This window comes from Barbatula barbatula (genome assembly GCF_947034865.1).
Source record: "Barbatula barbatula genome assembly, chromosome: 21".
NCBI lineage: Eukaryota > Metazoa > Chordata > Actinopteri > Cypriniformes > Nemacheilidae > Barbatula > Barbatula barbatula.
Genome location: NC_136784.1, coordinates 16,775,877 through 16,803,353, shown reverse-complemented (window position 1 = coordinate 16,803,353; position 27,477 = coordinate 16,775,877). Strand labels below are relative to the sequence as shown.

Sequence of the window (27,477 nt, the reverse complement as noted above, 5' to 3'; positions counted from 1 at the left end):
ACTTTGCATAATTTGGATTTCGGGTGGACAATAATATTTTAAAACCGATTAAAACATATTATAGTCGTAGTTTAGCTTAGTTTAAATGTTTAAAAAATTTAAAAGCTATACATGGCGTGCATTTTGAGAATAAAAAAGACCAGCTTATTCACTTATCAACTTTATAAAATCGCTTTTCCACGCTTTGGCAAAACTCGACTGGCGTCAGGACCCCGCATCTCATGAATATACCGAGAGCATGGTGACGTTGCACAACACGGAAGTCCTGTTATGAACATTAGCTGTAGCAGGATCTCGTCTGCTTAGAATATTTTACAGAGCTCTCTTTTATCCTTTCACAGACCACGACCCGAAAGAAAACATAACCCAATGATGGTCCATTCCACCAAGTATTATTTGCCGGAATAAGGAAGTATTTGAAGGAATTTGCTCCAGTGAGTCAGAGGAGGATGGTGATTTATGTCTGATAGAAAATGAGATGAATGTGCAAAAATAACCCAGCAAAGAACGAGTAGTTTTTCTTTTATGAAATCTGTGGCTTGCTATCACCAGCCAGCCGCATTCAGTTATCTCGACAAAGGAAAGATACATCAGTAAATGATGGAGGATGAGCTCTTGGATCAGATCACGTATGTCGTTCATCAGCTTGTCTCTTGGATTGCATCTTTTGCCATCATATTTGGAGGAGTTGTGCCTTACATCCCTCAGTACAGGGATATTCGTAGGACTCAGAACGCTGAAGGATTCTCCACCTATGTTTGCTTAGTGTTGCTGGTAGCCAACATATTAAGAATACTGTTTAGGTGAGTCGTACTTTAACCATCATGGCTGTCATATAAATATAAGCAAACTATGTAAATCAGTGATGCACAATTCATATACATAGCACAATCCATTTTGTATCTGTTAACATTGAGGCATTTGAAAACTAGACACCAGGGTTGTACAAAACTTCTTGTAGGTGTTCCACCTCTAATGTGTCCATATTGTATCCAGCACTGCTGTCATTCTGTGCCATTCTCTGATCAGTGTACACGGTGTGTTTTTATTGCAGGTTTGGACGTTACTTTGAAACTCCTCTGCTTTGGCAGAGTATAATCATGATCGTCACAATGTTAATCATGCTGAGTCTGTGCACCAACGTCCGGATGGCCACTGAACTCAACACCAAACACCGCTCATTCACAGGTGTGAATCTTTAACCCCTTTTATGACACTATAGGCTCATTGTAAACTGCAGAATGATGCTGGCTTCCACATTACATCACAGGGAATGTTTAAAACATAAATAAAATAGTCAGTTACATTAACTAGTCTGGAGGGTTGTAGAGAAGTCTTCTTAAAATAAGTTACATTCGGACTTTCACTTGTGAATGAACTGTTTAGATCTATTCAGTTTGCTACTTTTTTCTCGCCGAGTATTGGATTACAGTAAGTAATAGTCACATGGACAGGGTCTTTTATCGAGCTTGTCTGACAACAAAGGTTTCTGAGGGCATTTGACCTGTTAAGGCTAAATATACTTAACGACTTTTGCTCAGACTATGCCCAGAAAGTCTGTGCCAGTCTCCAGATTTGATCAGTTAGTGTGATTCTATCTGGAACTTTCAAAAAGTCTGCAATTGTATGATGTCTAGTTTAAAAAAATCTGTTCTGCTTTTAAAAGTCTTGTAGTGTATTCCAGCCATTAGCTGCATGGCATTGAACATCGGTCGTATGCAAATCACTGTTAGTCAGCTTTATTTCAGGCTATTTCTTTTTTGGGAATGTTCTACCAAGTTACTAGGCCTTACTATCAGTAGCTCTTACAGGTGCCATATCTTATAAACCGTACAGCATTGGCTGTGTTCATAATGGAATACTCCACATTGTACTGTATGCTGCATACCATATACTTGAAATAGTATGATTGTCAAACAGTAGCATTTTACGTGGTGGTGCTTGTTTTATTCAGCAAGCGGCATCCTATTAGAATTTAGAAAATACAATTGGAATCCGGTTCTGTGTCAAAAATGGATTTCCAATAAACAAATATTGAATTTAGTGATCTTAAAATCATGCTTATTCATCACACTTGAAATGAAAAGCACATTGCATTGTGGGATAGAGTATTCACTGCAGTACTATGGTTGTGTACTGCACATTTTGGCAAATGGTGAGTTTTTGTTTCAGATGTATTATAATATGTCACAGCTGGTGCTGCTGAAACTGCACTAAGTAGATTGGAATTATAGCCTTACTGCAAAAACTGGTATGCGCAGATTGGTTGTACACTACTCTGAACATAGCTGATAGCTTAAGTATGACACAGCAGCTATAAACCCATTTACAGGGATACCTCTTCCGTTTTTGTTAAACTTAGACATTTTGATATGTACTACATACAAATTGCAGCATCCTGTCAAATGTGTTTGAACCTTAAACTAATAGTTTGGATATTTTTGTTTATGCTGCAGATGAGGTGGATACAGTTTAAACAGCTTATTATCGACTGCACTAAAGAATTCAAGTCCAGCAGAATCAATTGACATATTCTAAAGACAACAATGCGACAGTATACAACAGTAACAGTCAAAGTATTTTGAATGGGACATGGGAGGGGGATAAACAAACAAAGCGAATTTCTCCACATAACACAGTGTTTGCCAACTCTAAAACTGGTTCTTAACAGTTGGATGATGTTCAGCTCCACAGAGGTAAAGAAAGACTTGCAAGGACACTTAAAGCGATTGGCAGCAATAAAATGACTAGAAGATTGATGTTTAATGTGATGCGAGTAGGCGATGTGAGGCAACTATTGGTTGAGCGTTGCATTAGCTATGCAAAGGTCATGTGTTAGATGCCCAGGGGACACACATACTGATAAAACGCGTCTAAACTATGAATGCCCTTTAAGTATTTATTTGGCAGTAGGAGTGAAGACAGCTCAACTTATGTCAGCCACTGCTTGATTTTGAAGCGTGTGACCAATTGACACACTGTGTGAGTTTGAATGCATCTTGTGAATCAAATTAGACTATTTCACTGAAATATTGCAAAGTATTTTATATTAGTGTGAGCAACCCAGTGAACACTGGGGTGCAAGTACTTATCATTATACTGTCATTTTCATTGTAGTGAGGTAGGCGGGATGAGAGCCGGGATTCGAGGCTGATGGTCGACTGCCTGCCATACAAACATAATAAAACCACAACATAAACTCCAGGCCTGGTACTCTCTCACTGACGGTCCGGTCGCTCGTCCTCTTATGCTCCCGATCTCCTCCGTGATACGAGACAAACAGCTGACGCTAGTTATCACTCACGCATCCTGACTCTCGTCCCACCTAACTCACTACAGTCATGTTCAGTTGTCTGACGGTAGCAATCTCTTTATGCGCTTCTTATGTCCCAGAGCATTGAGAGAGACAATATTTTTCTCTCTTTTAATGTTCTTATGTTTATTTTCTCCTTTGTCTGAAGCAACAGACAGTAAGGATGAGGAAATCAAAGTTCCTAAGCGGCTCTTTCTGGGTATGTACTGATGTGTCGGCCACATAACAGCAGATTGATTTACTGTATATTTCCCATCATCCACCCTCCTCATTTCCTTCCTCTCCATATTCATACCTGACATCATCAGCCCTTAATGGGGCCTCAACTCTAATCATGCCATTACTTTACAGCTCTCTATCAACCCAAAAATGTTCTGTTGCATGCATGTGAATGAAATATAAGTTTGACATGTTTATGACAAGAATGAGTTAGAAATGCATGCTTTAGTTTTATTGGGAATAGATGCTATTAAAAATGTTGCATGTTTTATCGATGCGCATGCTTTATCACAGTATTGCATGACAATGGATGCAGTGACTATTGTAAAAAATGAACAATAATGTACAATGTAGAAAAATGTTCTAACACACAGGTCAGCAAATCAAAAATATTGTTTATGACAGTATTTATACTGCTGTATTTTAGTTGATCTGACTTTAATCTGACTATATAAGTGTTGCATGCCTTTGAGGCTTCTTTGATTATATTGCGATTACAATGACACATGATGGTCTGTTAACCCCTCTATATACACATGCACGCACAAGCTCACACATATATACACTTTTAGGAAGCCTATTGGATGGTCCGAGTCTGTCACCGAGTTGTGTTGCTGTTGCTCTATATGAACAGCAGATGGCACTTGTAAAGCACTTTTCATCTTAGCATTTATTGACATACAGTCTGTTCCTGGATATATCCTGGATCTGATGACAGTTTTAGTATATTTGTTAAAACTTTACAGCAGATAAAATAAATATTGAACACGTCACCATTTTTCTAAGTAAATATATTTGTCAAGGTGCTGTTGACATGAAATTTTCACCAGATGTCATTAACATCCCTGATAATCTGTACATACAAAGAAAACAAAACAAATAAGTTCACAAATGAAGTTTTATGTAATAAAATAGAATGACACAGGATTGAACACGCTTACTGAAATGTATTTAATACTTTGCAAAGCCTTTGTTGGTAATTACAGCTTAAAGGCGCCTCCTGTATGGAGAAATACATCGCATGCATTGCTCAGGTGTGTTTTTGACCCATTCTTCCACACAAACAGTCTTCAAATCTTCTATGAACTCTGATCTTTAGTTCTTTTCATAGATTTTATATTGGAATGAAGTCAGGTGATTGGCTGGGCCATTCTAGCAGCTTTATTCTCTTTCTCTGACACCAATTGAGAGTTTCCTTGGCTGTGTGTTTGGGCTTTGTGTCTTTCTGAAATGTCCACCCTCGTTTCATCTTCATCATTCCACCAGATCTCCAAACATGGTGTGCATTATGGCATCCAAAGAGTTCAATTTTGACTATATTCTCCCAGTATTTTACAGGCTTGTCTAAATGTTGTGCAGCAAACTTTAAACAAGCTTTAACATGTTTTTCTTCAGCAATGGAGTCTTGCGTGGTGAGTGTGCCTACAGGCCACCACGGTTGAGAGCGTTACTTATTGCTTTCTTTGAAACAATTGTACCTGTTAATTACAGATCTTTCTGAAGATCTCCACAAGTGGTCCTTTGCTCTTGGACCACTCTTCTGATTATTCTTTTTACTCCTCTGTCAGAAATCTTGCGACGAGCACCTGGTCATGGTTGGTTTATGGTGAAATTATGTTCTTTCCACTGCCAGATTATGGTCCCGATAGTGCTCACTGGAACATCAGTATGTTTTGCAACAATAAGGTTGCGAAAGTCTTGAGATGACACCTTGGTAATGAGACACCTTTTTATATGCCATCAGTTGGGGCTGAACCAGCTGATGTTAATTTCCATTGACAAGGGGCAGGATTGCTTTCTAATTATTTCAGCTGGTGCCTTGGCTTTCCATGACTTTTTGCACCTCCCGTTCTTCATGTGTTCAATACTTTTTCTCCGTCTCATTCCATTTTATTATACATAACTTAATTTGTCAACTTATTTGTTTTGTTTTCTTTGTATGTATTGATTATTTCGGTTGTTTCCGACATCTGGTGAAAGTTTCATTTCAACAGCACCTTGGTGCAAAATGGGGATGTGTTCAATATTTATTCTAACCCCTTTATATATATATATATATATTTTCCCCAATGATTTTAGAAAGTGTCAAATTAAACAAGGCAGTTATTATTTTATTTTCTGATCGCTTTTTTTTGGCTGTGAGGGAGAGCTATGATAAATGTTGTCTCTTCTTACACATAAACTCATTGGGAGAGTTGTCTTTGTTCCTCCAGTTTCTGCTTTTTATATGTAGTCATTAAACCAAGTGTTACAACAGTATGAATCGGATGAGTTTCATTGGAATACAAGAAGGAATCCAATATTCTTCTGTGGAACGCAAAAGGAGAACTTTAACAGAAAAAAAGTTTTTTACAACAATAGGGCAAATCAATAATCTTTGCAGTATTTTCAAATGTGCATTTGAAGCTGTAGGACATAGTTGTTTATGCACAATGCAGCAGGCCAGAATGGAGTAATTTGCTTAAAATCTTGCTCTCAAGTCTCATTCTCATTTGCATTTGCAAATGGTTACATTTGCCACATTGGGATTGGACAAAACGATGTGCGAAGACAAACTGTGTTTGACGTTACACTGAAGTCCAAACTGGTGCGACTCATTGTGAAGTGCTAGGTTCCGTTATTTGCATGGCTGGACATGAGAGGTTCATTCTTTTGAGATCAATGGGCAGAGATTAATGTCAATTTTTGTACGATTGTAATACGATTAGCTAAAATAAATGTAAACTATTTTGATTTACCTAAATGTGTGATGTAATGTATTTATACACTACCTTTCGGTAAATCCGTTTCAGTTAGTGAGTCTTTTTTCAGCCAGTGGGCCAGGAACCACTAGGGGGCCTCATGATGATTTGTTGAAAAATCCAAAAAGGTACCTTATTTAAAACACTGCAAAAAAAACGTCTAAACAACTAAAAATATGTTTATATCTCTAGAATTTACTGGGCAGAAATAGTGAGTGGGGCTTCAAATATTGTTGTGGATAATATATCGAGCCTTGAGGTCAGGTGCTTGACTTTGGTTTGTCCTGAGCAGTTAAGCTGCCCACTGTTTGCCTGTCAAATATAAAATACAAAATAGTTACAAAATAAAAAACACGAAACATCTCTGTGACCTCTCTTGTGTTTTTTTAGATCTTGCATCGCCATATTGATCATGTATGCCCACCGCCCCCCTTACACACCTCATTAGAAGTGTTCAGGAGATAGGCTGAGAGGTGTTTGCTAATTGCTGCTTCGCTCCAAACTCGAATGATCGAATGGATGTGAGTAATGGAGGTGCTCTCTAATCCATCCAGTGGTCAAAGGTCAAGCTGGAGTGGGCTGTTAGCTCTTTGGGGGTCGAACAAATGGAGCTGTCCCTCTCCTTTGTGTCAAGAATTCTAAATGATATCCAGCTACTCAATAAGTCAGTTTGAATTGCAGCTCTGTCGATCGCACTTTCTCTCTGTATTTGTCCCCCACGTGTCATTATGCCAGTTATTCAGTCTTGAAGCTGGTGGCGATTTGTGCAGTGGATGCCTTCATTCACTTTAATTCTGTCTGGAACTGGCAGATATTTATAAGTGGATTTCACATAGAGCAGACTGATGGGGTCTTAGTGGTTGTGCTGTAATGGATGTAAATGGCATGCCCCTCCCACACGTAATCTTCGGTCTGCTACATTATCCCTACTGGTGACCGCAGTGGTCTCAATTAACATCAGTATATCAGAAAATGGGATACCAGCTCTTTCATATAGCATGTATTTTTCCTGGAAATGTTTGCAGGCTTAACTTGCCCTTAATTAAAAGCAAACATTCATTCGTTAATTTCATTTTTTTACCTTTAATTATTTTGCACAATAGAGTTAAAACCGATCAAAAGACAAAGGAAAAATTGTATACAGTATAGTAAAGTTAACACAGATTTCTTTTTATTAAAGCAGCAGTATCCTATGCATCATATGCATCTCACACCATGTCTACAACGGACTGATTTGGCGTAATTGTTTGTCGCGCTGTGCTGCGCCGCATTCGGTGTGGACGAAATTTGAAATTATAATTGGTTCTATGCGTTTCTCTTGTCTTTTGTCGCGCCAGGAGTAGAGATGGTGTTACTGTATATTTCTATATCAGAACATAGAGTTGTGGTCATAGTCAAACCTTTATATATCTTTTACAGTAATGTTATCTGTAAAATGTACATAATATATCAAAACTTTATTTTTTTGAGTGGATGCAGCAAAATTGCTAACAAAAATGGCGGGAAACATGCCTACCAACTTCACTCGCTGCTGCCCGCTCTTTGGGAATTACCCACTCAAGTTTGGTATTTATGTAAAGTTTAGAATTTCAGCTTTCCCGTTTATCTACTCTCCACAACATCAGTACAGAGGTAAGCTAATAGAGAGCGACAAAAAAAACTTGTTTCTTATCAACGGCCTGCTACTGTGCCTATGATTCAAGCGATATTTCAAAGGCAAAACTAAATTTCCACATGTTTTACTGATTTACAGGCATCCTGATTGAATATGACTTTCTTCTCGAAGAATAATGCAGGCGGAGTTATACACGTATCATTTTTCTTCCAAACGGTAGAATGGATACGGTGGATACCGCGATTTTTTGAAGCTCCAAAAAGTGCATCCATCGATCAAAGATTTGCTCAACACATCTCTGTGGTCTTAACAAAGGTCTTCTGAAGCCAATCAAAGCATTTGTTTAAGATAAATATCCCTATTGAGAGCGCTGCGTGTGAAACAAGAGGCTTGTTTTTCCGGCAAATGGCGATGACGAAAGCTCCCACACTGAGGAGACACACTGATCCTATTCGATCAAAACGGAAAAAACAAGCCTGAGGAAATGGAAAAGAAAATGGAAAGCTTAATATTATGCAGCTTTTAGATGATGTATAAATCTAAACTTCGAAAATATTGACCGATAAGGTTTTGTTGTCCAGGGTCATATACTGTATATAAAATTGTTAATTTGATAAAAAAAGCTACTATACGTATCTGAGGTTTATATAAACCATAAGGCCTAATAATAACAAAATTCATTCAAATAATCCTTTTTCAATAAAAGTAGGCAATGGTTTACATAACATATGTTTGGTTCTTAGTACTGTCGGTGTGGTGATGTTACCTGGATGATCCCTCCTAAGCCATTAAACTTTACACTGCTATGCAAAAAGATCCTGCACATTCTTTGCATTTCCAGTATCTTCCGCGAACAGCCTAAGGGCTAATAGTGCGTTCAAGCATGATTTTGGTATGGGATATACTTAAGGATAAATTTTACCCTTGGCGAATAACAATTTAAAACAAAAATTTTAAGATATAACAAGAATAAACGATGTATTAAGAATAAGTTTGAAAGAGCTCCGGCTCAAACCACGCGCTATCAGCAAACAGAGATGATGTTAAGATCCATCATTTCACACTTAGGGCAAATGAAAGGCACAACTATTACAAAAGCGCAAAACGTTCACTGATGCCCAATACTATACGTTATGCAAATTCATGAACAGGATGATTATTATTTAGATGTACACTGTGTGGTGGTCACTGTTTTGGCTTGTGATTCCAGCGAACAACGCATCTTAATCCAGCGATTGTTGCTGAGTAGATTGATGTTGAGGGTTTTCCAAATTGGGCGGCAATGCTTACTGGATAGAATTCCGATTGAACAGATTGTGTTGGTCTGGATGAAGACCAGCAGACCTGTCATTCATTCGAACGCCCATAGGCCTCGTTTATGTCTTTCCGTTTCACTTAGCGGATATAAGAACAAGAAACTGACAGATATCTCTTGGCATGCGGGCCGAAGCCATGCAGCCTGTTATACAGGGCAACTAATGGCACCCTTCTGTTAGTACGTCAATCATTCTTGGCCCCTGGCCTGCACAGCGTTATTCTCCAGTTAATGGATGAAGTAAAAGAGATAGGAGAAGACTCTGAGGACTATTTAATGTTCTTTAGGAAGACAGGACTGGTTGCTTTTGTGCACTGATCAGTTTTTTCAAATATGTATGTTTTGTATGTGTGCTAGATTTCACTGGAAGGGTACCTTACGCCTAAATCCTTAAGTGCTTAGTTGAACTAAACCTTATTTTGGTCAGCTTTGCCTGAGGATGCATTAAAATCTCGCTTCGTCAGGGATTTTACGGTATTTTCTCAGCACTCTCCTTTGTTGATCATGTAGTATCTGTGCTTTGCAGTTGTTGCTGTGCGTGTAGGTCTGTGGGTGTGAGCTGAAAAAGAGGACGAGCTTGGTGGGGTTGCTGTTCAAACTCTGTGGCAATCTATTCCCACACGCTGCCCCGCTGGCAGCATCGATACGCACATACACAGCAGGGTAAAATCTGTGGCATGCTGCTCAGTAGACACGATCCATGGCACGCACAACTGCAACTTTGATCTGCCCTCTCAACACACATTGCCTCCAGTGCTACAGAACCTTTACCTGGACTTCTGTGTGTGTGTGTGTGCAATGCTAATACACTGCGGCTTGCTTTACTGTACAAGGATTTACACGTTGGGTCAATCACATTTGATTTTGTGTAATGGCCTCTGATATTTTAGTACGTCATAAGAAGGATTCGGACTGGGTTAGATTTTCTGCGTTTGTCAAAATGCAGTAGCAAGCATTTTGAGAGGCGTTTCGACAATTCAGAGACACAGTACAAACAAGCCAGAAATACGAAAAAACGCATAAGAAGGTTTTTGGACTGTATGTGCAAAGACCTCTACAATAAATAATTACTTTCTTAAAAGAATAGTTACATAATATTAATATAAAAAATGTCAGCCTTCCTTAGAACAACATCAGGCACGGCAAGGCAAATTTATTTATATAGCGCATTTCATACACAAGGGCAATTCAGAATGCTTGACATAATATGATTGACAAAGAGAAATAAGACGTATCTTTAAAATGCAAATTATTGACAAATAACAAATAAAACTTTACAACAATAAAATGGATAAAAAATGTGATTACATATATATAAAAAGAATAATCTTTTGGAAGCAGATTCCAGCAACGGGTGGCCAAATGGCTAAACACTGTCTCGCCTTGTTTTGAGTGAACCCTTGTTATCTCTAACTGACTTGATCCTAAGAGAAGGGTCTGGCTGCGGAATTGCACTTGCACTCTCAGACACCTTTGCTTCTTGTGCAAGTGAAGTCACTTGCATTCGACACCTGCACTCTTCGTGCACTGCTTGCAAGCGACAGCATTTTCAATAGACACGTACAAGCATAACAACATCTTGCGGTCACTGCCGTAAGTTTAAATATAAATGTTTTGTGTATGTATGACGGTATATTATTTCAGTTAAAAAGCCAGTGAGGGGTGTTTGGAGCAGTCAAGTGTGCTGCCTGGTTCGGTTCAGCTGCCTTAAGTACTCTGCGTGGAGGACCAAGATGTTTTGGAGGCCATGGACACATTACAAAAGGTTGAATTTTCAGAGGACAAAATTGCAGCTCCGGAACCCTCCAGTTCTGTCTTCACTGAAATCGAAGATATACACATATTCCTTGAACACGTTGTTGACGTCACAACCCTGAAAGTATTCAGTCAAGTCGAAACTAAGGAAACTGCACAATGTGCCATTGTTTCTTTTTGCATCGCTTATTTTGCTTTTACTTATGTAGGTGTTAGTAAGTGCTAGTTTTGTAAGACTATATATTAAAGCTTGCCCAATTAATGAAAATTTGGAGATTGTTAATTGACGCATTTAAAATAAAAACGCACATCATTTGCATAAGCTTAAAGGTTTTTTATTTAAATTTAATGGAAATTAAAGGATCCATGTTGTCTCTCAAAAACTGTCACATCCATAACTATGTTTTCAATGGAAAGCTTGTTCATAGACAGATGTCTGAAATACATGTAGGTCCTAGACCATTGAGTGATTTATAGACAATTCATAATACTTTGAAGTCGATTCTGAAAGTAACTGTTATCCAGTGTAAGGAGGACTGGAGTGATACGCTCAGATTTTTTGGTTCTGGTCAGAATCCTGGTAGCAGCGTTTTGTATGAGCTGTGAGTCTTTTTGGGAAGACCCGTAACATGTCCATTACAGTGATCCACCCTGCTGGTGATGAAAAAATGAACTAGTTTCTCTAAATCTTGGTTTGAGACAAAACATCTGATTCTGGCTATATCTCTGAGATGGTAGTACGCTGATTTACTTATTGCTTTGATAGTCTTGCTGAAAGTAAGGTCAGACTTAAAAAAATGCTTTGTGTCCTTAGACCTCTTAAGTGAAGGTATGTGTTAGTTTAATCCGTTTTACCAAATACAATTACTTCGGTTTTGTCTTTATTTAACTGAAGGAAGTTTAATTTCTTTAATGCAATGGCAAGGAGAGTAAATAGGCATGTAGTCATTGGGTGAGAGGGCTAGGTAGATCTGAGTGTCATCTGCATAGCTCTTGTAAGCAATTTGGAACTTTTTCATTATTTGGCCAAGTAGGATCATATACAAGTTGAAGAGGAGCGGAGCAAGAACTGAGCCCTGTGGAACACCACAATACATGGGTGTAACCCATAGTAACCTCTCCCTTTAAGGTATGGCCTGAACTATTTAAGGACCAACCCAGAAAGCCCTACCCAGTTTTCCAGCCTATGTAGGAGTATGGTGTGATCTACCGTGTCAAAGGCAGCACTGAGATCTAGTAATACCAGAACTGATATTTTGCCTGAATCAGAATTCAATGGAATATCATTTATTATCTTTATGAGCTCTGTCTAGGGGGTGATGACGGAAACCAGACTGATAATTGTCCTGGTAGCCATTTGAGTTTAAGAATTTGATCAGCTGTTTGAAGACAACCTTTTCATTGATCTTGCCTTTAAAAGGAAGTTTAAACATGGCTCTGTAGTTAGACAGTAAAGTTTTGTCTAGATTGCTCTTTTTTTAGTAGAGGTTTGACAACTGCAGTTTTAAGGGACTCTAGGAAAGATCCTGAAAGCAGTGAGGTATTTACTATTTTTAGGAGATATGCTTCCAAACAGTTAAACACTCTTTTGAAATACGATGTGGGAAGTGTGTCAAGGCTGCAAGTTGACGCTTTAAGATGCTGTACCGTTTCCTCAATTGTCTGAAACTCAGATAAAGTTACTAATTTCTAATGTTGTTGGACTGAAGTCAGACTGACCTGACTGCAGCATGGAGCTTTGCTGATTTCCATTCTGATATTATTGATCTATTGACCTCGCGATGCTGACATTAGATATTATTTACTAGAATAATTGGATTTATTATATAAAACACCATGTAGCGTGTTTTACCCTTTCTTGGGTTTTTCGTTTTTTTCCCTGTAAAGCTGCTTTGGAACAATGCAAATTGTGAAAAGCGCTATATAAATAAAATTGAATTGAATTGTATTGAATCTAATCAAGGAAAAAAGTTGCAAACTTATTGCATTTGTCATCAGATAGCATTTCCCTGGGAACTTGACTTGGGGGATTTGTTAGTCTCTCTACAGTTCTAAAAGGAGTTGTTTATGTTGTTTATGTTGCAGTTAATAATGTTAGAGAAAAAGTTCTGTCTAGCTTTGTGCCTAAAGGCTAAAATAAGACTTTTTTCCCTGGACTTGCATAAAGTCTGTGCCAGTCTGCAGATTTGATCATTTACTGGGTTTCTAAAAGAAACTTTCAAAAATACTTGTAGTGTATCCCAGCCATAAGTCAACATTGAAGGCATAGTAGCCTACAATGATTTCACATCGGAATGTCAATTCAAGCAGAACAAATACTTTATTGTAAAGAAACGGTATACGATAGCGGTTATAAAAGTTGGCAATGCAGGGCTCCAGATTGCGACTAAATGGTTGCATTTTGCGACCAGTTTTCGAGACTGCACAAGCATTTTTGACATGGAATGAAATGAGAAGTGGAAATTCGGCACCAGCAGACAAAACCAAAACATATAGTGGAACTAAAGTTTTTAAACATTTTGTTTGGGCGACTGGGGAGAGGTGGGAACAAGTAGGAAAAATGACAATGGTATTCAAAAGTGCCCCAGAACTGTTTGCTGTCCTACATTCTTAAAAATATCAAATTTTGTCTTCAACAGAACAAAGAGATTTTTATTTTTGGGTGAACTATCCCTTTAATATTCCTAGCATTGTAATAACATTTAATGGGGTCATTGGTTTTGAAGCTCCAAAGACTGCATCCATCCGTCATAATCTGAATCCAGACTACTCCAGGGGGTTAATAAATGTCTTCTGAAGCGAAATAATGTTTATGAGTAAAAGAGTTTATATTTTACGCCTTTTTTGTTGAAAACATAAGAGATGGCTGGTTGAACTAGAAATAGCTGAAGAAGCCTAAAATGGCATGGTTTGTCTGTTTTATAATTACATTTTTGTAATATTAGTTTCTCTAGAGAGACAATTCAATTACAAAGTCTATTTATTTAAACATTTACCACAAAAAATACAATAACTAAAACAACCAACTTTTGCTTTAGTTGCAGAATCAAGAGCTTGTTTAAAATGTAATAGGCAAACAGTCATGACCAAAAGGACAAGATCCCGGATACAGGCGGCTGAAATGAGCTTCCTCCGCAGGGTGGCTGGGCGATCCCTTAGAGATAGGGTGAGAAGCTCGGCCAGCCGGGAGGAGCTCGGAGTAGAGCCGCTGCTCCTCCACATCGAGAGGGGTCAGCTGAGGTGGCTTGGGCATCTGTTACGGATGCCTACTGGACGCCTTCCCCGGAAGGTGCTCCGGGCCCGTCCTACCGGGAGGAGACCCCGGGGACGACCTAGGACACGCTGGTGGGACTATGTCTCCCGGCTGGCCTGGGAACGCCTCGGTGTCCCCCCGGAAGAGCTGGAGGAAGTGTCTAGGGTGAGGGATGTCTGGGCATCTCTACTTAGACTGCTGCCCCCGCGGCCCGGCCCCGGATAAGCGGTAGAAAATGAATGAATGAATGAATAGGCAAACAGTTCCAGCAGTCCACAACTATTATTGTAGGGTGACACGTTATAAAACATCCGTACCAAATGCAGTCTCAGTCTGGTCCCAGTGCTGTCCATTTCGGGTCTGGTGAATGCCGTCTGGCATCCGGCCACGTTTGTAGAACCACGGACCTCCCGTTGCATCTACGCCCAGATGCACTTGTTTTTGCTCTTTCTCCATAGGTTGCAGTTGTTATCTGTGCGTTCCAGACGATCCTGTTCTCTATAGCGATGTCTGCCCCAAGGAAGGCTATTTACAACCCATCATCTTATACAAGTGTGCCCACTGATGGGTGAGAGACGGGGTGTGATGTGTGTTCTCTTTGTGTTTCGGCATGATATTGGAGGAGATTCATGTTGTACACCGCGACAGACCTCGTACAGACATTTGGCACATTTGAAGGAAGTCTATAAATATACTGCCAAAAGCTTTTCTTCTATAGTAGAGCTACAGAGCTTCTTGTGAACCGACAGTGTGCGGTTGTCGGCTGATGTTGGTGCCTGGCTGTTTTCCCCATGTTTGCAGGGAAAATGTGCATAGAAAAGACTGCAGACTGAGGAGGAAACATTTATCATCATACATTTTTTTTAAGCATTATTGACGTCACAACTCTTAACTCTTGCTGTGTGACCTTCATCTGACCACGATCATCAAATCAAATTCAAATGTCGAGAACATCGCTGCTTCCTGCTGATTTAATCTTATTGGTTCTATGTAAATTTTGGCCGATAATGATAACTGATCATTCTTTAACATTGGAAGCCGAAAACCAACATATTGGTGATATACAGGTATATCTAAATATATTTATATAAAATGACCAAAGCAAAAAGTGGACCACTGCTTTTATTTGAAAACAAGATAACCATTAGTTCTCTTTTTGCACCTCTTTTAGGGCCACCTTTGTACCAAGCCTGCTTTACACTAGTTAAAGTTTACTTGACTTGACTTGACTTAAAGACTTTTTGACCTTCAAACTTTTCTGGTATATTTTTTATTTTATAAATGTTCTTCCAGAGCAACCCCTAAAATGTTCTTAATGTTCTTTGTCTAACAGGTCTCAAGACCGAAAGCATTCAGACAGCAGTCTGATTCAAACAATATGCGTTTGTTTCCTGTGACACATTCACAAATACTGTATCTACATACTGTACTTACATCAACAATGTTTTTCTCATAGCAGTAAGTGAATGAACACGACAGAAAGAACGTACTGGACTGTATTTTAACTGGGAGCAGCTGATGAAGTTAAACCAGAGGAAATGAGTTATCGGCTATAATATAGAGGCCCAAATGTTGTTATCGGCCGTGACCGATATGGCGGATAATTTTACATTCATCCCTAGTTCTAGTGACAACCAATGAGATTCAAATATTACGATTCGCTGAGACTGAGTGCAGACATTTTGAGTGATACCATTGATAATCAGTCAAATGTGTTGATGTTATTGATCTCAGGTTTATCATGTTCAAAACCGGGCTGGGCATTTTCTAAACTGTCTTTGCTAAACTCCAGTTTTATCTTATGCCTTTGTATGTAGCCTGCTCCATTTGAAACATCCACAAAAGATTGAATCAGTTTTCCAATTATAATGTCACACCAGTTCCGTTCATCCATTTTCTTTAATCCGCTCTTTTGTTATGTTTCAATCAAACTCTACATTAAAAAAGCCCCTCCTCCTCTCCTCACCGGAAGCCATCTCTTCCAGTCAAGCAGACAAAAGCACAGTAATTGATCTGATTTGTGAAATGTCATCTAAAATGTCACTTGTTAATTATCAATACTTCAATAAATCCTGTTGAAATGTCATAAACTGGCTATCATTTTCATCTGACTGTAAGATAGCTTTCAGTCCTGCCTGAGTTAATGTCTTGCTAGTTCTGTCGGCCAGTGCGATTAACATTTTAAGACCACTAACATAGCTGGTTTCATTTCAGCGCCGTCTCAGATATTTACAGGTGAATCTTACCACACCTATCAGGAACATGTCCGAGTTTTACCCCAAATCAAATATTATGTCGTTTTTATTTGTGGTTTTTTATGCATCAACTAATGTTTATATGTACAGCTTGTGATAAAAAAGTATTAGTGAAGTTTATTAATGTGTACATTTACATTTAGTCATTTAGCAGACGCTTTTATCCAAAACGACTTACAAAGAGTTCAGGGAGCAATAAGCGATATGTCATACAAGAGCAATAGTACAATAGGTGCTAATACAAAGTTACTAGTTTCAACGAAAGCTAGACCACTACCTGTTGACAGAAGAGAGGGTTAGTGTACATACATTTTTTTTTGTCTGTCAAGTATTCACATTACGTGTATAATGTAGTAGTTGTCCTCATGCTCATCCCAGTTCCGATTCGGCAAGATGTTTCGTCCTTGTGGCCCCTGATGACTACAGCTATTGTGTTGATACTTTGAACATTATAATATTTGAAATAACCCAGCGTCAGTAACCGTGATATTAACTGTAATGGAGATCAAGAAAATAATACGCACATTATAATATCGTAAATAACCCAGAGAAAGTGACCATGATATTAAGCAAGATTGCTCATATTGTCTTAAAACTACGCATATTGTATTACTGCAAATAAACCCTTTGACAGCTGGTTGACAATAATATGATATACATAACATAAAATGCAACAATTTGGGACTAGTAAGAACGCTGAGGTTCTAACCTTACAAATATACCATATATGTTCATATATTGTGCTTGACAGGCTCCATTTTCTTTAAACTAAATGTAGAGTTTGGTTGCAAAATGAGATACTGTAACATAAAAATCATGTTTTTTATTATGTTAACATGTTTAAATTGTGCTTAATTGTATTGTATTTTTTTATTATGGCTTAAATTAAAACAAACCAACTGCAGTTTGATTGATATGAATTGGAATGCACAATAAAACATTTATGAAGTTATCTCATTTTGGAACCAAACGCTTTTTCTCTTTTATAATTTGAATATGTATCTGTAAAATGACAGACTTTCTCTGTGATGTTAGAACAAATAACAAGATCTAAAGTAAGTCATTTGTACGGCTCTGATACAAATGGACAGATTTAAACCTTTGAAATATTTCTCTGTCCTGACAGCTCCAACCTAACATCTTCAATGAATGAGTTTAGAATCAGCTAGACATGAGATGCTTTCAAAATCCTTTTCACTATTGAATATGTAATTTATTTCCCTTTTAAATGTGCTCATATTCGCTCCCTTCTACCATTCACGTTCAGTCAAGGTGTTGACCATTATCCATTATCATTGTAAAGCTTTGCATTTTGGAAATGAATGCCGAAGTAGATTTGAGCGGTAAGTGAATCGACTCATTGCAATGTGTGGTACACTAACTTGTGTGGAAATCTCCACCAGAGACCATGACCGTTGGATGTCATTTTCACTACAGTCACACTGTTCTCCGTGTGGGATGTAATGACATGACTGCTTTCCTGAGAGACCCACGCTGGCCACATTCATTAGTGTAATGCAGCTTACGTCCCTGTGAAGCAGAATTAGAGTCGCACGCATTTTCTAAATGTGGTCCTACAGGTGTGTCTCATTTGTTTCTATTTTGCCCTGATTTCTTTTATATTGTATATACTGTATATCTATAAAAGTAGATACTGACATGTTCATCACATAATCTGAGTGGTGTAACCTGTGTGAAACATGTCTCTGTAGTGTTTGGGTTGGTGCTGTGGTGTTGCTAGGTGGTCTCTTTCCGGTTTGATAGAAGAAATCACTTAAAAATGAAAAATATCTAATCCGTTTTTCTACTTATGCCATTCCTGATGCTTAAGCCTTTTTTCTTCAGTTGACAACACAACATTTTATATTAAAGACGTTGTGTTATCTTATCAATTAATTTTCTTATTTCCAAAAAGCACACACATCTACAGTATTTATTTTAAGATAAATATTACCCACACATTTAGGCTTTTCATTCCTTGTAATCAAATGATCAAAGAGTTATCATAGTTTGGATTTTAGTTTTATTTAGTTTTATTAATATTTAAAATTAGCTTTTATTTCTTATGTACATTTTAGTTACAGTTGTATCAATTTTGGTATATGCTTTTGTTATTAAATTATTCATTAGTTTTTTTATGTTGCTAAAAATATTAACACATTTTTATTTTTGTTTGTTATGGTAAATTTAGTGCATTACATTTATTTCAGTTATTTCTTGAGGGAACATTTTCATTTTTTTTTTCTTTAAGTGACGTTTTTCCAATAATGTTTAGGTCAATATTGTATTTGATTTCAATGAACAGTAAATTGAAATAACCTTGTTTCCAAGCACATATGGCAGACCGTAAAAATTAAACTTAGTAAGCAATCAAACGAGTTATTTGTTTCTTGTTGTACACTCTGTTACTTAAGATCGAGTTTTCCCAGCTTCAGTCCAGATCATCAGAGAAATGCTTTGACTCATTTGTGTACATCTTTTCTTTCAGCTCTGTCCCTCATGACCTGACATTTTCTCATGCTGCCGTGACACTCTTGATGTCAATGTGGCCCTTATGGCTGGGCTTGTCCTTTATCTTTTCGACATTACTGCTGCTTTTAAACCGAGAAGGATTTCATCAGAATAACTGATGTTAAACCTTTTCATGATGTGCCCTTTTCATTTGACCAGCCCTTCTTTACAGGTGGATAGAGATTCAACCTACAGGCCTTAAGGGTTCCGGATTCATCCATACTAGACCAGAATAATAATACTTTGGGGTCTGAATTCGGTCAGAATTATCCCTCCTCAGTTTCTTGTTTTCTGGGAACTGGATGATGATAGAAAAGGTTGTGTAACGGTTCCTGTGTGGGGAATTTTACAATGTCTGAATTTTGCCGTCTAACATTTTCATTCAACTTTCCATCCGTACTAATGTACTCGATCTAGATCATGATTCAACCATACAGTGTGTGTCAAGTGTTCAGTTCAGACTAATTGGAGAAATGTGATGTTAACTACCTCAATTTATTGGGAATTCATCTGGGAAACCAACTCATCTTTTTGGTTGATGTACTTAGAAAATATACAAACTATTAAAGATCACAACTTCAAAACCATTTTTAAATCAAGTTAATAAAGTCTTTTTCTGCATCCCAGACTTTGACTGGAATTACTTCTGGTCTTGGAGTCGTTTCATGGACTACCTGCAGTGCGTTCTGGCCTTCACGGTGCTGGCCACCTACGTGACGTATCTGCTGCTGGACTCGTTTCTGTTTGTGGAGACTCTGGGTTTCCTGGCCGTATTCACAGAGGCAATGTTGGGAACTCCACAGCTGTACTGCAACTACCAAAACAAGTCCACTGAAGGCATGAGGTTAGTAATGGAAAACTGTTATACCACAGAATTTTTATATGCAGTATATTGTGTTATCTTTCGATGACAAATATTTTCAACCTTCGCGGCAGACGAGATTGACGCGCGTTCGCATTCACATCGCCTGAACCCAGTGTTATACATAAAGGCTTTAAGTAAAGTGTTACTAAAAATAAATACTGCATCATGGTTTTATTTCCCTGTTCTCTCCTAATTTCAGGAGAATATTCTCTTATTTATGCTTATTGAGAGTCAAACAAACAAAAATGATAGTACTTTTAAAAGACATTATAGTTATAATAGTTTGCTGATCCCCCCCTGCATTTCCAAGTGGCGTTTATTATCGAAGACTATTTATGCTTTTCTCAAATTGTGTATACCTGGGGCAAAGTTATGAAAATTATTTGTTTCCAAAGTAGCTTTTACTGCAGCGGATTATTAATGTAGAAGTTATGAGCCGTAACACCACCAGCTTGTGGTCTCTACAGTATGTGAGTGGCCAGCTTCCTGTAAGATGCTAAATCGCATGTTAACAGGATCCACTGTGTACATTAAACCGGAAACAGAGGAACACTATCGTTGGTTTTACGTTCAAAGCATTTTTTCAGCTGAAACCCTGCAGTGGTTTAGTGTACAGAGCAGCATGGAAAATGAAATGGAGTGGCACAATGCCATCACTCCCTGTTGTTTGCTTGTCAGACATCCTGCTCAGCTGGTTAATATAATACTGTTGCTAAGCTACGGGAATCAGATATAGATACTTACGTTAATTAGTTAAGTGGACTAAACTGATTAGTGAAGTGCAATTGTGGGGCCACATACTGTATTAAACAAAGATACTGAATTTTAAACTAGTTAAATTAGTCAGAGTGGCAACATGTCTGGTCAATAAATATCAATAAAAAACTAAACCAAACTATTTAGTAGTTGTGTGATGGTTACATTGTAGTACAATATTGTGTGTGTGCATACTGGTATTCATCACTGTGTGAGGACCTAATGTGCCCACACTTATAGTAATACCAGTAGATTCTGACCGTGTGGGGACATTTTTTAGATCCCCATGAGGGAAACCGACTTTAATCATACAGAATGATATTTGGGGAAGGGTTAGGGGAAAGAATATATCATAAGCCTGATATCAAATCAATGGAAGTCTATGGAATGTCCCCATCAAACTTGGAACTGTTGGATGCTCTTGATTGTCTATCTTTATGGTGACCAAATGTCTTGAAGTCTCCTAAAATATGCTAATGTAAAACTCTTTGGTAAGAATTATGTTAAGGGCTGTGGTTAGGGATAGGGTATCCATTAGGTCAGTATAAAAACAACAGAAGTCTGTGGTGAGTCCCCACAAAGTGTGTGTGGTATGTTATCGCAGCATAGTCATTTGAGAGTCACAGTGTGTGTGCTGTAAAGACACATCCTGTCTGTGTGAGTTAGTGTTTGGCAGCACCTCACAGTGTGAAATACCATCCTGCGCTCTGTTTTTCGGCGTGTGTGTGTGTGTGTGTCCACTCATCCGCACTTTAATTAGATGCACCGGCGGGGAGCCGCCACTGCACCGTGCCATCTTGACAAGAGAAGTCTTCCTCCTTTGCCTTGTGTTTGTTTACACATCTGTGAAAAACTGCTGATAGAGGCTGTATCAATTATGTATACGTCTATCTGCATAAATGCCAACAATGATATTGTGATATACAGTATGCCCCTGTTTATGTCATTTCTCATTGGTTGGTTTCTGTTTTTATAAAGTCTTGAATGTGTTCTCAAAAAAATAGTATGGAATAGCATACTGTACAATTGAAAACTATTTGGTTTGCTACAGCCCTCCTTAAAAGATAAATCTTTCCGTCTTTTCCTAGTCCAATTCATGCACTCTTATCCAGTGTTTATTAGTTCTTGTGAAGAGAGTTGTTTACCCAGAATCTGTTGCCGTGAAACCTCAAGCCATGTGCCACTCTACTTTGTTTTCCATCAGTTGTACGCTAATGAATCACAATGGGAGACAAAGCAATGACCTTCTTGCTGCTGCCTTATAAGGGTCAGCCTGCCTTTACAGAGTTTGAGAAAATCCAGTGCCTTATTTAGACGTCTGAATTATCTTTTTACCGCCAAGTGGTTGTAGCCTACCCTCACTTTTGGTGTGATTGCTCAGTGGCTAGCTGTTTTGTATCCACAGGTTGCAAACAAACCATTCATTAGGTTGTGCATCATTACTGTAGATTTGAGCCTGCATTCAGGTGCTGGGTTGCTTGAGGACTCCTACACAAGGAAGTTGCCCTCTGTGCTCATGTCAGGAGAAGCTGAGCAGGACAGCAGTATTTCTCTGCAGTGTTTTTGTTGACTGCTTGAGTATACATGTCAGTGAAAACTACTTATACAGTCTCTCAGCTATTGATGGTGAGACAGAACCTTTTATTGAGTACTCCTTGGTTTGGAACTTAAACTGTTAAAATTGTAATGCTATTTGTTTATATAAAAAGTGAACACAGCATTTACAGAACATTTAAAATATAGGCTATAGATGGTTTCACCGATAAACAAGCCAACAGCTTTTTTGACACAGACTCAACTTCCGGTTAATATCCGCAAAGAATCATCCACAATGATGTCTAGTTAAAGACCAGGTAAAGAGAAACCAGATAATAAATGTTAGAAATGTATTGCTGAAACACTTTACAAAGACTCAGTTTAACAGTTTTTCAACAATTCTGTGTTCAGGATTTTCTGCGCGGGCCTAAAACGGTTACTTGATGATGAACGGGCGTCCCTGCATGCATGACCCCGCCCCAGCGGTATTTGACAGTTGAGAAACGGTGTTATGACAACAGCGGCATACCCGCGAGTGGGCGTGGTTTCAGTGGCGATAGCCGACAACGCCCCCAGCGTTTGAGAGCAGAGAGTCCTGCCTATTTTTCCAAGATGTTGATAACTTATTTTATTTTAGTTCAACTTTTGCTGTGTGGTTAATAACACACTTTTCTGCTGTGTGACAAACTCAGAACACATATTTTAATGTCACTTTACTCAGACAAAACTAATATCTATCCAGTATTACTTTGGGTTACTAGTAGAAGAACCGGTGTGGACTAGCCATCTGGAGCAACTGGAGGTTTGGCGAAAAGTCCATGGTCACTTTTTTGTTACATTTAATAAATTGATTATTTAATACAATTATTATACAGTATACAATAAAATATTGATATAAATTCATTTAAATTAAATATCATATAAATGGTTTTATCACTAGCCAGAACTATAAACCAACACAGACTGGAAGTTTACTTTTGGATGCATCCGATGAAACCGTCTATATTCATGTATTATATATTTAAAGATTCAAGGCAAGTCATCACAACGAGATGTTTTTGCTTCTCAAGGGATTCTGAAATAGGATCCAGCCTTCCCAAACTCCACAGCGTTTGGAGAATGGATTTACATTTTCATTCTGTACTATTCTTCAGGCTATATTAAATGTTTTTCTATTGAAAACATCCACTACACAGTGGATAGTGGTAAAACAAGCTTATTTGATGTGTGTTTTTGTTGGGTTGGGTCTGTTTTGGAGCTGATAACTGTTTGGCAGTTGTTAATGTAGATTGTTAAGCACGATTATTTACAGAAAAAGACGTGCTGCCTGGAGGCAGGCAGGGGGACGGAACTACACCACGACCAAGCAATACATATTCACATGAATCCCTTCATGTTTTTAACATTATGCACATACACGCCAATTGCAAACCAAACACAGACATATGACTTAGTTTGACCTACCTCGTGCAGTTCATGTCCGGCATGTTTAAGCACTGAGACCGTGCCATCTAACAGTTTCAAACGATCTCCAAATCTAGTGTTATTGCCATCGTTTATATAACGTCCATCACTGAAATGCTGTGAACAAACAATCACACAACTTCTCTTACTATCACAAGTGTAACCATTGCAACTAATCTTGATAAGTGGGTCTTACTATCGCTCGTTGGTTGGCGCATGGGCTATTTCTTTCGCTTTGCCATGGCCGTGCTTTTCCGAAACCGGGATACAGACTTGTTGGAGTGCTGGGTGAGTATATCAAGCCCAGAAATACTTCGTCATACATCCAACTCGTTTTTTAACATGTTGACCATGTTAAGAATGAGAAGCCAGCTCATTTAACAGTGTTAAGAAGTCAGAATGCATGAAATAGCATGTTGCCCGATCTTTAATGATCTAACACATTGTGACCCTGTCCTCATTATGACTCATACTCATTAAACTCTGCTGTTGTGTGGAGTGTTGAGTGGTTTATTGCTGTGTCATTGTGTCCCGCCGGCACTCAGGGCACTCTTTCATCTCTTTCTGCTGTAGGCCGTACTGCTCTAATAAGCTTTCAGTACCCTTTTATCAGATTGTGGACATCAGACCGGCTCTCGATTCTGCTTAGAGAGAGTGTTTACCTCAAATCACTTCCCAGAGCCTCTCCTGACTCAGTTTCTTTTGGGCAAGAAGATATTTGTTTTTTGTTTCTGTTGCTTTGTTCTGCTCTAAAACACCCAGGTGTTTAGTTTGTCCACCCCGCTGGGGCGGCCAAATCGAAAGAAGCACCGCAAGGCCAAATGGACCAGAATAATCTCAATCATTGTGTTGCCATAACAACACGTGTCTATCACTTGCTTCGCTTTCTGCTTGTTCAAACGTCTCCTGAAATAAGCTCTGCTAAGACCTTTCAGACTACTCACGGATCTTTGAATTTGTGTGTGTCTGTATGAATATGCTTTTGAAATTGTATTTACCTACACTAGAAAAAATTGCATACAATGTACGTAAAGTACTCAAAATGTACACACTGTGCTGTAAGACGCGTACTTCCCCGTGTTCTAGCATCACATATTATACAAAATTCTTGACAACTGACACAAAGCTGCGTTCTGGTAAATCTGAAAGGAAAATTCAGGCCTTAAATAATAAATGTTTATTAAAGAACAGTAGTTTAAAAAGGTTTTAAGTGTAAAGTTGCTTATGCATCCAATATGGCAACACAAGTTTCTTCTGCTGCATGAAAATGTAAGCTGCCTTTCAGAAAGATGTCTTTTAACGCTGGCATTTAAGACTTAATACAGCCGGAAGTATGAGTGTGTACGTATTTCTCAACACAAGTGTGAGAAACAAAGCGTGGAGGAGAGCTTGTGACCCACAGGCGGAACAGATGGATCCAGACTGTGAGCACACTGTAACTGTCAGGCTTCAATGTTACGTCGGTCCTCTCTCGACAAATGACTCCATTGGTGGTGTTTGCTGAGCCCATCATCACTATTGATAGTGATACATAGATTTTCGGATCTTACATGCAAATTCTACCAATACATGTCAATTTATAACTGGAATTGGAGTATGTTTGTGTTTTTGCAATTAGAATATCATAAAGACTTGCAAGTGACCTTATTACATAATTGGCTATACATTTTTAAATTAAGCATAATTTCATTTCTCACTGTTCAGTGTCTCACATTTACATCAAGAAATCCCAGTTTAATAAGATACGTTTAAAAGTTTTCTGTTCTATTGTTTAACTATATTGTTTGTCTCCTAATTGTCTCATTCATTGACACAACAGTTCTGAGGAATGAAGTCCCTAAACCCCCTTTTGTCTCTCATTGAGTTTTTAACCTTTTTGCTTGTTTATGTCATGTTTAACACTATCATTCTCAATTAAGCTTTCGTTTTCTCACTTTCTGTCCCTCCAGCATTAAGATGGTGTTGATGTGGACCAGCGGAGACACTTTTAAGACCGGTTACTTCCTGTTGACTCAGGCTCCTATGCAGTTTTGGATCTGCGGTCTCTTGCAGGTGTGCGTGGACATCGCCATACTCTTCCAAGTGTACTACTACAGTCTCTATCCACAGAAACCTGTCTCACACACCACACACACCACCAGCGCAAAGGCGCTTTGAGACACACATATTAACATACTTACGGTTTGGACACGGTCCACTGGCATTCAGATGAGAAAAACTAAATTGGGTGGATCAGAGTAGTTACTTTTTTTTAATGAAAACTGATTGACCAACATACAGTATGACAAATGTACAATCTACAAAGAAATATTGGTAGAGCTTTTTGCAGGAATAATTTAAATTTTCTAAGATGTCTTAGGAATCTTCGCAACACACAAATCGCACCGCGCCGCATTCAGTGTGGACAAAATATATAATTATAATAGGTTCTAATGCATTCAATTTTTTTTCGCTTTTCCATTGTAGACACGGTGTTTAGGAGAGTAAGCAGTCACAGGGGTTGGTCATCACATTACATTTAATTTAAAACCTAACTTTTTACTTTTTTGCTTAAAATGTTTACTTAATGCTTACAATGTGTACAAAAGAATGGCACTTTGTTTGATATTTAGTTTTCTAATGCGGTGCGATTGAAACATGGCTTAAGTATGGCTTAGGTTTTCTAATATTTGGTGCCATTATATGTACATATAGGGAGGACCAACTCGAAAGCAATGCGTATGTGCTGTATCAGAAGGAAATTGATTTATATTCACAGACAAACACGCCAGCCAAGCGCAATCATGATGGTTATGGAGACTTTTTCCTTACAGACTCCAGAATGACTGGAAATGTATCTGACATCAGAATAATGAATGTACAAGCTTTTATAATACCAGATTAATGCAGTTTTACTTGGTTTTATTGAGAATATAAAGACAATATGTTTACCTCAGTAGACTGATGTAGTGTTTTACACACAAGGCCAAACGAAGAGCACACCAAAAATCATCCCTCGGCATTTTATGGTGTAGTTTGTAAAAGAGGTAGGAGACAATCTGTACATCGTTTCTTAAAACTTGATAGAAAAGTCTCCTTTTTTGGTTTAGATATGTATCGCAATCATTCTTTTACGTTACCATGTTTATTGAGAGTTCTGTTAGGTTGGGATGACTAAATAAGAGTTTATAACTTATATTTGACTTGAGAAGTATTTGCGGCGTATGAAGTGGGGTTCATTTATCCGCTGTAGAGCTTTATCTAAATTCAAGGCCAAGTGGTTCACTAAGTGGCTCAAATATAGTCATGATGTTACACACCATTCACAAAGATGTTTTTGTTTGTTGTTTGAGACGTTCGCACTAATGTTATGTTGTCCACATGAGCGTTCCAGAATCACGGTCAAATGGAAGTAGTTAGAAGCCTATACTTGCTTCAACTGAATTCTCACCATTAAAATAAATCGATTACATGGTTTACAGGAGGTTTATATTTTATTACTTTTGTTATTTATTTCTATTTTCAGTCATATTCTTTTGTCATCTCTTTTTTTGCCTGCTTGATCTGAGACATTACAATAAGTATTTGAATTGAGCTTCATCTATGGGGTGTTTGTCTATCTGCTATTACTGTATTTTGTTACGTTAAATTCGATTTTTGTATCTAATCTCCTATTTAAGGTTCTTGTCTTTCGATGAATGAAAGTAGTAGTATGGCTTCTGTTCCCTTAGCGTTGAGGATGATTACTTATGCTGTTCCCATAGCAATTATTATTGTTACTAGTTTTTTTGTCGCATTACCATTCCAGCCAAATATTGTCGTTATTGTTAAGTTGGATATCATTGTTCACTCAACATATTTGTAATGCTGCTTTTTTAAGTTTTGTTAATAAATATCTTG

The 27,477-nt window shown here is 38.2% G+C and overlaps 1 protein-coding gene across 3 annotated transcripts; it reads left to right on the top strand.

Annotated features, from left to right (window-relative positions):
* Positions 1 to 214: 214 nt before the first annotated feature.
* On the top strand, positions 215 to 27,477 carry slc66a2 (solute carrier family 66 member 2). 3 transcript variants are annotated; one of them, XM_079485651.1, is made up of 5 exons: positions 228 to 803; positions 1,055 to 1,188; positions 3,468 to 3,512; positions 19,605 to 19,821; positions 25,548 to 27,477. In XM_079485651.1, exons 1-5 carry the CDS (start codon positions 598 to 600, stop codon positions 25,753 to 25,755), a joined length of 810 nt encoding a protein of 269 aa, XP_079341777.1. In that variant the 5' UTR covers positions 228 to 597; the 3' UTR covers positions 25,756 to 27,477. The 3 variants fall into 3 exon arrangements, with proteins under 3 accessions (XP_079341778.1, XP_079341777.1, XP_079341776.1); XM_079485650.1 differs by having other exon boundaries at positions 235 to 803; positions 3,462 to 3,512; XM_079485652.1 differs by lacking the exon at positions 3,468 to 3,512 and having other exon boundaries at positions 215 to 803.

What these genes read in the sequence shown, in the direction of transcription:
- slc66a2 (XM_079485650.1), top strand. Translation starts at nt 598, where the DNA reads ATGATGGAGGATGAGCTCTTGGATCAGATCACGTATGTCGTTCATCAG. An exon ending in ATATTAAGAATACTGTTTAG is followed by an intron (nt 804 to 1,054) that starts GTGAGTCGTACT and finishes TTTTTATTGCAG; the next exon opens with GTTTGGACGTTACTTTGAAA. An exon ending in TCCTAAGCGGCTCTTTCTGG is followed by an intron (nt 3,513 to 19,604) that starts GTATGTACTGAT and finishes TCTGCATCCCAG; the next exon opens with ACTTTGACTGGAATTACTTC.